The sequence below is a fragment of the Carettochelys insculpta genome, chromosome 1 (genome assembly GCF_033958435.1).
Source record: "Carettochelys insculpta isolate YL-2023 chromosome 1, ASM3395843v1, whole genome shotgun sequence".
NCBI lineage: Eukaryota > Metazoa > Chordata > Testudines > Carettochelyidae > Carettochelys > Carettochelys insculpta.
In genome coordinates this window covers 120538795-120550061 of record NC_134137.1, presented here as the reverse complement: position 1 = coordinate 120550061, position 11267 = coordinate 120538795, and the positions used below count along the sequence as shown (strand labels likewise).

At 42.1% G+C, this 11267-nt stretch overlaps 1 protein-coding gene across 1 annotated transcript; it reads left to right on the top strand.

Annotated features, from left to right (window-relative positions):
- The first annotated feature begins 525 nt into the window (after positions 1-525).
- LOC142011401 (uncharacterized) lies at positions 526-11056 on the top strand. Its single transcript, XM_074990789.1, has 2 exons — positions 526-593; positions 2462-11056. The coding sequence occupies exons 1-2, from the start codon at positions 565-567 to the stop codon at positions 6894-6896; spliced, it is 4464 nt and encodes a 1487-aa protein (XP_074846890.1). The 5' UTR covers positions 526-564; the 3' UTR covers positions 6897-11056.
- The last annotated feature ends 211 nt before the right edge of the window (positions 11057-11267 follow it).

Sequence of the window (11267 nt, the reverse complement as noted above, 5' to 3'; positions counted from 1 at the left end):
AAGTTATAAACCTATCAGAATTCTTGGTTGTCATACACTGCACATTTAATTTTCTCTGCCCGTTGCAATCCAAAAGACAAACAAAAAAGCTTTTAAATCAGTGACTATACTTAACCTCCTCCTGTCTTAAATACTCTTATCCATAATAGGAGGGGGGCACTGCAATCTAATGATAGCCAATGAGGGCATCCTTCTGAATTAACACTTGTAAAAAATGGAACTCTGATTATGATCTCAGAGCTGGCTTCATTATATTTCTTTCCTTGTGTCTGTGACTGCTTTTGAGAACGGGTACTTAATCTTTATTACCAAGTCCTGTTAAAGGGGAGAACACCTGTGCTCTGATGAAATGGAGCCATTCACAGTTGAAACCCAGAGCTTTGTTGTTCGTTATACAGACATCAGCCAGCTGTCAATATCTGTTTTGGTCTTTTAAAATATGCAGAAGGTCATTATAAATAGAACTGATTACACCCATCAGCTTAATCCTGTGTAATTTTTAAATGCTTTCTCTTCTATTCTCTTGAAAGGTAGCCATCTGAAAGCTGGATTTGGCCTTACCTTATGACAACGAGCAGTACCTTAGTCTTCAGGTAGCTCTGTTGAAATCACTGGCTTGGGTGTAAAGTCCCATTGAAATCAATGGTGTACAACTGGCTGACAGTAAAAGTGACATTATCTGGCCATAAAACAACACAATGTTCAAGAAGGACACTACATGAACAGTTTTGCACTGTCTCTTCATTTTATTTGTGCACTTTATTAGTGCACATCAGGTTTAGTTGACATAATTTATTGTCTCACTTCTGCTCATAAAGGGCGAGGACATAAAAATGAACACTCCAAATATTCTCCTGGTATGTTGGCAGTAATCCATTACAATACTATTTTACTGCACAGTGAAGCAATGCAGATTCTCATGGGTGCCTGAAAGCTGAGCCCTCTGGTGTTTTTCCTACACATTATTGTTACTGACCTCTTGGCAGCTTTTGCGCCGAGTCCTGTATGTTGTTTAGTAACCAATCAGCACCAGTTTCTAAATCCTTGCCTCTCTGAAGGCCTAAGCCTTCAAACTGAGCTGTAAATACAGCATGCCAGACTTTTCACTCCAGCTTAAATGCTGAAAGCGAGCAGTAGTGGTTTATCATTACATGAAGTGCTCTGTCTCTGGCTGTCCTACATGTCGGTGAGATTATTTCAGAAAATAGATTTAAAGGGGTATTTGTTACATTCCAAATGCCCCAGATTAGATTACGTGCCTAGTTAATTGGAATTAGTTAACTGCTAATGTCTAAAGTGTATCTACAGTGAACCTTAGTCTATGGCAGATTTACACTTTTCAGCCTTCAGATTTTGTTATTATGTTATATATTTAAGCCACAGGCAGAGGCATATTTCCAGACTGATTTTGCTTTCATCCTATCTATTGTGTAACCTGAATGGAAATGTTTAGTTATCACATTAAAGAGGGAGAGGAATGGTGCTGATGACCTTTGTTCTTTGTTAGTGTGGTTTATTCTCGTGCACATTTGCCAGTTAAAACAAAAAGTAGTCAAGTAGCACTTTAAAGACCAGCAAAAAAGTGCTACTTGACTGCTTTTTGTTTTGATAGTGTGTAGACTAGCACGGCTTCCTCTCTGTTACTATTTGCCAGTTAGTGATCCGTGTTATCTAAATGTATAAGCAACTGTAAAAAAACACCAAAGAAATTGCAGGCTCCACGATATAGGACTGATATTGGGCCTGGCAATGGGGCAGGGCAAAAAGGACAGTTGTTTCAAAGCCTAGCAACTCAAAAAGGCTTGGGGCTCCCAGCAGCTGCCGCCACTACCTCAGTAACGGTGGCAGCTGGAACGCTGGGCTCTTTAAATCACCACTGGGACAGAGCATGGAGTGCTCTGGAAGGCTTTGAAAGCTGCTTGGGGGGAAGGTGGGGCATGCTGGGACATACTGCGGGCGGGCTGCCCCAGCCATGCCCCTTCTGCATGAGGCCCTGCCCCTTCTGGGAGCATAGAGCCAGCTCATCCCACCTGACCCAGGGGCCAGCAACTCCTTTGGCACCGCTGATTGTTATTAAAAATCTGAATGTGCGCAAACACCGCCCCCCGCCAGTGATGCTTCATACGGCTTCTAAAATATTTTGCATGATGTTAATAGGCAACTAACTACAGTTCTTAACTGTAAGTTAAGGTATTCTGATTTATGCACCATATGTGTAATTAAAAAGCATGAGATTAGAAGAAACTGGCCAGAAGCAATACAGCTTTAAGGAGTCCCACAGACCAAGTTCATGTTTGTGTATAATGCTAAGGTTATCTTGATTTAAGTTGTAAGACACTTTTTAGAAGATGTCTATTATAAAAGAATGGATCTGTTAATAACTAAAATGAAAATAATACAGAGTAAGAAAGTAGACACAGTATTGATGGCTTCAAAAGAGCATTCATTCTCTTTTATGCAGCACTGAACGTACACAGTTTTGCTGTGATAAGACACTGATAGATCCCCTGGTGCTGAAGAAGAAGCTGAATAGAATGGCAACAGAAGAAGGGGCTTTTGCTGTCCTCAGCAGCCTGCTGCTTTACATCACAGACCTCATGGCTGGTGATCCACAGATGCCGAGGAAGAAGGCAAAATGGGCTGAAGGCAAAGGACACAAGCTGATGTGTAGTCCTGAAGGCCGAAGTGCAGCCACCAGCAAGCGCCTCACAAGATTCCAGCTTTTGCGGTCCAAGTTCATGAACAACAATCGTGAGCCTTATATAAAGAAGACCAGGGAAGTTGGCAAACTGATCATTAAAGAAAAGCAGTGGGTGAACCGAGGTTGTCTAAATGCCACGGTTAATAAATTTGACAAAAGTAAGGAGAGAAAAGGAAGTGGTGCAGCTGCAGAAGAGAATGAAATGGCCGTGCCCAATGAGAGGGGCAAATGGAATAGCCTGATTGGGAAAAACACAGTGAAAAATATTCTGAAGAAATTTTTAGATGCTGAGGAGAAAGAAGCCAAGGAGAAATTGTCTGTCTGGAAGAAGAAAGAGCCAAACAGCAATTTGCCAAAAATAATCAGCAAGAATTCTGTTCTGTCCAAACTGAAGGAGAAGTTTGAACAAGCTGGTTCTGTTTGTTCAGCCCCAGAGGCGAAAGCATTGCTGTTACACAAAGGTGAAAAAATTAATGCAAAGATGCCAAGTAGAAAACTGATTCACAGAGCAGAGGTCAAGGATCTACACACTGTGACAATGACAGCCACAGTGCTAAATAGCCCTCAGTTCCAGTATTTAGTGTGTACAACTGCTCCAATGCCTAGATTCAGTGTTGTGACAGAAATTAGCCATCCTTGGAGCTGGTTGACAAACAACAATAGTAATCAGCCTTCTGATCACGGCACTCGAATGGGAGAGAGAAGTGACTCTGACAGCGAACACGATATTAAGACTGGTAAGAATGAGGTGCCAGAAAATATGGCACCAGACAGAGAGTACAAAGGACAGACACAAACTGTACAATGTGTGATGCCCAAGGTCATGACGGACGGCAAGGACGGTGCTAAGACTGAAATAGATTCCACAAACCACAGAACTGATTTTCTTCCAAATTTAGACTGCTATTCGACTTTCTGTAAAAATAAAGCCCTCAGAGACAGCACTCATGTCTTATCTAAACCCGGCCTACAACACAAGGGTAATAGTGCATTCACAGGATTTGATATATCTTCAATAGGGGAAAATACACCTGCTCAAAATGTGAGTGAACACAATTCGTCTATTCACTTGCCTTGTTCTGGTATAGCTGAAGGATCTAATGCACACAGTCTCCAGGATATTACAGGGGTTGAGATTCCTAAAATAACAGGGAATGTGTGTACTCCAAAGGAGAGAGAAATAGCATTCTCAGATCAAGGAAGAGATCCTCTCTTTGCAAGCCAAAAATGTTTCCCAGAGGAGAAATTATCAGAAAATATTCTACCGTTTTGTTCCCCAGTAGCTCAGGCATCTCATAAGGCAGTTGCTCCAAAGGATGACCAACCGTTAGTTGTCAAAATACCAACTAATAACAAAGTGCCACCACTGATACCCAAGCAAGAAAACACAACAGATTTGAAAGGCAAGTGCTCTGCAGCTACTATAAAGAAAGAGAAAATTCAATATAAACAAGAAATATTTCCTAGTTCCAGGAAAAAGGATTGCAAAGTTACCTCTAAGCAAGAAGAGGAGCCGGTGATAAACCCAAACAAGCTGTCCGAGTGGCAAATACAGACTGAACAAGTAACACCGGAACCACAACCACATCAAATGCCTCCGCCACAAAATAACATGGATAATTTCAGCACTAGTGTATCAAGGGGGATTATGAATCAGACAAACAAAATAAACTCATCAAATGATTCAGAGAAGGAAAAAGGTGATACCATAGAAGGAAAGAATATGTGCCCTGATTCTGCAATGGATCAAAGTCCATTGTCACGTTATTTAGTGAAGCAGAGTTATGTTCCAGAAGAAAATTTTGGCAAGGACCAATTATCCTCACCAAATGAAATAGCAAATCATGAAAACAATACTGTTAGGGAAAGCAGTACCTTGTGTCACTTGGAGACTTATCAAAAGCCGTCAAAGTATTTCCTGAAGCATGAAAACGACATTGCAGATGAGACTCACTGGCCTAGTTCTGAGACATGTCAATCATTCTCATCAAATTCTTTTAACAAGCACAAAAACAAGGCCTCAGAACAAAGAATCTGGCATGCTGTTGCAAAGCCCCAGGTCCCATTATCAAAAGCTTTGGTGAAAGATGAAAACTCTCTTACAGAAGACAAGAAAGCTTGTTCTAATTCTGTTAAGCGCCCATTACAGTCTTCAAATGAATCAGTAAAGCATAAAGATATTAAATCAAAGAAAGCTATGCATAACAGTGGAAATGACCAGACATCAACATCATCAAGGGATGTCATACACCAAGAAAATAATACAGCCAAAGAGAAGAATCAGTTACTCCCGTCAAAAGAGCTGGAAAAGCATGGAAGTAATACTGCAGAAGAAATAAGTCCCAACTTAATTAAATCCCAATTACCTTCATCAAATGCTTTGGTGAAACCTAAATCCAGTACTACAGTCATCAAAAGCCCCTTGCATAACTGGGAAAAGTACCAGTTACCCTCCACAAATGAATTGGAGAAGCATGAAAATAATACTGCAGTAAAGACAAAATCCAGGTATAATTTGGAACAGGATGGACCTCCAACTTCAAATGATACTCTGAATTATGAAAATGATATGAGAGATGAGAACGTTGAGAAAAAGCAGTTTTCTTCATCAAATGAAATGGTGACACATGAAAATAATAGTGCAAGTGAGAGAAATAACTCATGTAAATATGAAGAATATCAAATGCTGTCATCAGATGATGGGTTGAAGCATGAAAATGATATGATGGAGGAGAAGAATGCTCCCGCAGCCAAGAGAAATACCTTGTGTAACTCTGAGACGTCCCAAGTACCAGCACAGGGTGATTTTATGAAGCATGAGGATAATAATACAAAAGAGAAGAATTCTTATAGTTTTGAGATGTGCCAATTACCCTCATCAAAGAATAACATCAATAGTCCGGGACTGAGAAGTACCTTATGTAACATCAAATACCAAATACCATCAACACATTTAGTGGAAAGTCAATATGATGCAACAGAAGATGAAAATTCATGTTGTAATGCTGAGAGATACCAACTGTCTGCATCCTGCAAATTAGTGAAATGTGAAAATAATTCTCCAGTGACAAGACATACCCAGAGTAACTTTAAGAATTACCAAAAGCCATCCTCAAGAAGTACAGGGAAGCATGAAAGTAGAACAGTCCAAGAGAAGAATACCCATTATAATTTTGAAGAGTATCAGTTACTGTCAAGAAATGTACCACAGAAGCATAGAAAGAAAGCTGCAGTAGAGAGAGATACTTTGTGTAACCCTCAGAAGAATATAAAACCATCATCGAGTTCACTGGTAAAGCATGAAAATAATGTTACGGTAGAGAAGCAACAACAAACACCATTGTCAGATGATTTTGTGAAGCATGAAACTAAAACTATGGAAGAGAAGAATAAACATCATAGTTCTGAGAAATACCAATTAACCTCATCAGATAAATTGGTCAAGCGTGGAAAAACTACCACCTTAGAGAAGGAGCGACAAATACCAAGAGCAAATAATGTTGGACAGCAGGAAACTAATGCTGTGGAAGAGAAGAATAAAGATCGTAGCGCTGAGAATGACCAATTAGTATCATCAAATAAATTGGCGAAGCATGGAAAAAATACTGCAGCAGAGAAGAAACAACAAATACCAATAGCAAACATTTTTAGGAAGCATGAAATTAGTACTGAGGAAAAGAAACATTCACGCTGCAAGTCTGATGAATACCAGTTACCCTCAGCAAGTAAATTGGAGAAGAATGATGCGAATAGTGGAGGAAAGAAAAATAGTTTGTGTGACTTTGAGAAATATCAAGCTTCATCGCCAAGTAATATCATTAGGCATCACAATGATTCAATATTAGAAGAGAATATGTGGCGTAAAACTGATAATTACCAAAAATCATCCTTAGTAGACGATGTATCCAAACATGGTAAAAATCCAGTAGCAGAGAGGAAAACCCAGCAGGGCTTTGAGAAGTACCATAAACTATCATCAAATGATTTAGCAAAGCATGAAAATGTTGCTGCTAAAGGGAAGGCTAGGTTGTTAGGGGCCGATCAAGCAAATGATGGAAAAGGAGAACTCCAGGACTGCACTAAAACAACAGCACAAGCAAAATACATAGCAGAAAGTTACAGTGAAGGACCCTTAAATTCATCTTTTAAACCAATGATTATTAGAGTTGCTGATACATTTAAGCAGCACACCTGAAATATCTCTACAGGTAAACTAAGGACCTAAATTATTTGTATAATCAGATCTTTCTTTCTTCCTTTAACCATCAAGATATTAAATTACCACTCTGCAATTGCATACTGGTATGTGTTTGTTAGGGAAGGATTATTTTCCTTTCCTAAACACTGGTCTGAAGATCTCAACTAAACAAATGATAGAATTATAGAAGACTGGGATTGTAAGAGACCTCAGGAGGTCATCTAGTCCAAGCCACTGCTCAAAGCAGGACCAACCCCAAGTAAATTATCAGGACTTTGTCAAGCCTGGTCATAAAAACCTCTAAGGATGGAGATTCAACCACCTCCCTAGGTAACTTATTCCAGTACTTCACCACATCTATCAACTAATAATCTGATTAATCATCAATGTATTAAGTATCAGAGAGGCTGAGAGATGATGAATTCTTCTCCAATCTCTCCTTGATAAGTGTTGGATTTTGTCTGTAACTAGGGTATTTTGAGGACAAACTTTGCATTTACTCATTCTAATAAAATGCTTGAGAGAGTTAGCCATGTTAGTCTGTATCAGCAAAAACAATGGGGAGTCCTGTGGCACCTTAAAGAATAACAAATGTATTTGGACATAAGCTCTCATGGCCTAGAACCCAATTTTTCAGATGCGTGAAATGGAAACTTGTGTTTGGCAGAGATATGTACACATGCAAAGATGGGTGGGTTACATTACCATGAGGAGGACCAGTGTAAAAGAGGTCAATTCAGTCAGGGTGGATGTGGTCCATTCTTGACAGTTGATGTGAAGGTGTGAAGGTGTGAATATCAAAAAAGGGAAAATTACTTTTTGTAGTGAGCTAGCTACTCCCAGGCTCTGTTCAGACCCAGTCTGATAGTGTCAAGTTTGCATATGAATTCCAGCTCTGCAGTTTCACACAGGAGTCTGGTTTTGAAGCTTTTAGCTGAAGTATGGCAACTTTCAAGTCTGTTTTTGAGTGCCCAGGGAGATTGAAGTGCTCCCCTACTGGTTTCTGAATGTCACCATTCTTGATGTCTGAGTTGTGTCCAGTTACTCTTTTGCGGTTTGTCCAGTGTACATGGCAGAGGGGCACTGCTAGCAACTCTGCTCAGCATTATTAGGGCCTTCCATGAAGGCATGAAGGGGACCGTCATATACGATGGATCCACATCTGAACCCTTTGAGATTCTCAGCGGAGTGAAGCAGGGGGTGTGTGCTGGCTCCAGCGCTGTTTGGCATCTTCTTTGCAGTTTTGCTCAAATATGCCTTCGGAACTGCTACAGAGGGCATCTCTCTCCACACGAGAACAGACGGCAACCTCTTCAAACTGTCAAGGCTTAGAGCGAAGACCAGGGTGCTTATGAAGTGTCTAAGGGAGTTCCTTTTTGCTGACGATGCTCACGCTCAGCAGGACCTGCAGTCACTCATAACTTGCTTTGCGGATGCATGTATGGAATTTGGCCTCACAATCAGCTTAAAGAAGACCCAGGTGATGGGCCAAAACGTGGGTAATGAGCCATCTATCAACGTGCTAGACTATGAACTGGAAGTTGTCCATGTGTTCGTGTACCTAGGCTCGACGATCTCGGACAACTTGTCACTTGATAGTGAGATCAACAAGCGCATTGGAAAAGCCACCACAATGTTCTCCAGGCTGACAAAGAGAGTATGGACTAACAATAAGCTCACTGTACACACCAAGGTGCAGGTCTACACAGCCTGTGTTTTGAGCACACTGCTGTACGCCAGTGAAACATGGACTTTGCGCTCAAAACAAGAGCAGCGGCTCAACACATTCCACATGCGCTGCCTTAGGCGCATACTCAGTATCTCATGGCAGGACAAGGTCCCCAAAAGCGCAGTGCTTGAGAGGCCAGGCACCGCCTCCATGTTCACCCTTCTCAAACAGAGGCGTATGCGCTGGCTGGGCCATGTCTCATGCATGACAGATGGCCAAATACCGAAGGACCTCCTCTTCGGTGAACTGGCGTCTGGAAAGTGACCGAAAGGGCGACCTAAATTGCGCTACAAGGACACGTGCAAGCGTGACCTCAGCGCTCTCTCTATCAGTGTGAACACCTGGCATTCGCTTGCCTCAGACAGGCATGCCTGGAAACAGGGAGTGAAGGAAGCTCTTGTTATGTATGAAACTACCTTGGTGAAAGAAGCGGAAGACAGGAGAGCCCTCAGGAAGATCCATGCCTGTGATACCAGAGCGACATCTGCCTACTGCTGCTCACAGTGCGGAAAGGACTGCCACTCCCAGATTGGATTGCACAGCCACAGAAGACGCTGCTCAAATCAGTCCAACTGGGGCGCAAACTCATGATCCCTCGGGATCGAAGGATGCCTACTACCACTACCTACTAGATGTGCAAATAATGAGTCCCTGATGGTGTGGCTGATGTGGTTAGGTCCTGTGATGGTGTCACTTGGGAAGATAAGGGGACAGAGTTGGCAACAGGATTTGCTGCAGGGATTCGTTCCTGAGTTAGTGTTTCCATGGTGTAGTGTGTAGTTGTTACTGAGTATTTGCTTCAGGTTGAGGTGGTGGGGGAATGTCTGTAAGGAGGGACTGGCCTGTCTCTCAAGGCCTGTGAGAGTGAGAGATCATCTTCTAGGCTAGGTTGTTTATTCTTTAGGATGTGCTGAAGAGGCTTTAGCTGGGAGACTATAAATCTTGTGTTATTTTCCTTGTTGGGCCTGTCTATAGTAGGTGACGTCTGGATACCCATCTCAGTCTGTCAATTGGTTTCTTCATTTCCCCAGGACCTTACTGTAGTTTTAAGAATGCTTGATAGAGATCATGTAGGTGTTTCTCTCTGAGATATTGGAACAGATGTGGTTATACCTTAGGGCTTGGCTGTAGACAATGGATCATGTGATGTGTACTGGATGAAAGCTGGAGGCATGTAGGTAAGTATAACGGTCAGTTGGTTTCCAGTATAGCAGCGATGGGCAGCCATGAATGATGAGTGGCCCTCTTTCACCTCTGTGGGCCACAGTCTCTGATTTGTTCTCCATCCCCACTCCTCCCACACCCTTCCAGAGCTGGAATGCCATTAACAGCTGATTCACAGTGTTCTAGCTCTGGGAGGGAGGGAGAGGACCAGGGATGGAGTGGAAGTCAGGCGGTTCATATGCTTCAGAAGTGCTGGAGGGAGGGAAGGAGGAAGGAAGTGCGGGGCTCTGCTTCCCTGGTATCATGAAGTATAGGAAGGAGGGGAACAGCCAGGGGGTCCATGGGCTGCAGGTGGAGTCCCATTGGGCACATGTGGCCTGCAGGCAGTAGGTTGCCCACTACTATGGCACAGGTTGGTGTTTATGTGAATGTGGTATCTAGGAAGTGGATCTTTTGTGAGGACTGCTCCAGGCTGAGGAGGATGGTGGTGTGGAAATAGTTGAAATCCCAGTGGAATTACACTGCTCCTCCACATAGTAATGTAACACATCCATGTTTGCATGTGTATCCATACCTTCCAAATGGAAGTTTTCATTTCATTCATCTGATGAAATGGGTTCCAGCCCACGAAAGCTTAGACCCAAATAAATTAGTCTTTAAGGTCCCAGAGGATGCCTTGTCATTTTTAATACACTGTTGTTACTACAAATAACCTTAGACAGTGTCAGCCTTTCTTCGTCAAAAATGGCCACTTCATTTCTAGCTTTACAGATGAAAATGCAAAGGCTGATCCATTGTTAACATGAATAACATTTCAAGGGTAAGGTAAGGACAGGCAGATGATTCCTTTATCCTCAGGAAAGTCCTGAAAGGACAATATGTTAAAGAATATTGTTAATATGTGTTAATATTCTGTCTTATAAACAGTGAGAAAATATTGATTGAACCTTCTGTAAAGATATGTACACTTTTGGGTGTGTACAGGAGTAATATGTATTTGTAGAGGCGTGTTCTTTCCGCCTGCATGTCACTCTGTAGCTATGCTTTTGTTCAGCAAAGGTCAGAATGCAGCAGCTACAAATTCGCACAAATGGACTAATCCTGTAAGGTGCTGAGCAAGTCAATGAAAACAGGGTGCTGAGAATACTGCAGGAGGAATTCAGCACGTTGCGATATTGGAGCGGAATTGCCTTTGTGGTATATCGGGGCAGACAGGCCCGAGGCAGGCATTGCCACTGACATTAAAGTTACGTATTGGAAAGTCTTATCTTGCTCATGCGTTCCTGTCAAGCGTGGCAAGTGTGTACTGCGTAGTATGATATGGAACTTGATACTAATGAGCAGCCAACGTCATTGAACATGCCTGTGGAATGTGGTGTTCAGCACAGACGATAATAGTAACTTCTGCAGAATGTTTGCGTGTCCCAGGCTCTGCTTCAGAAGACAGGCTGAGTTTGTTGTGTTTGCCCCTTTCT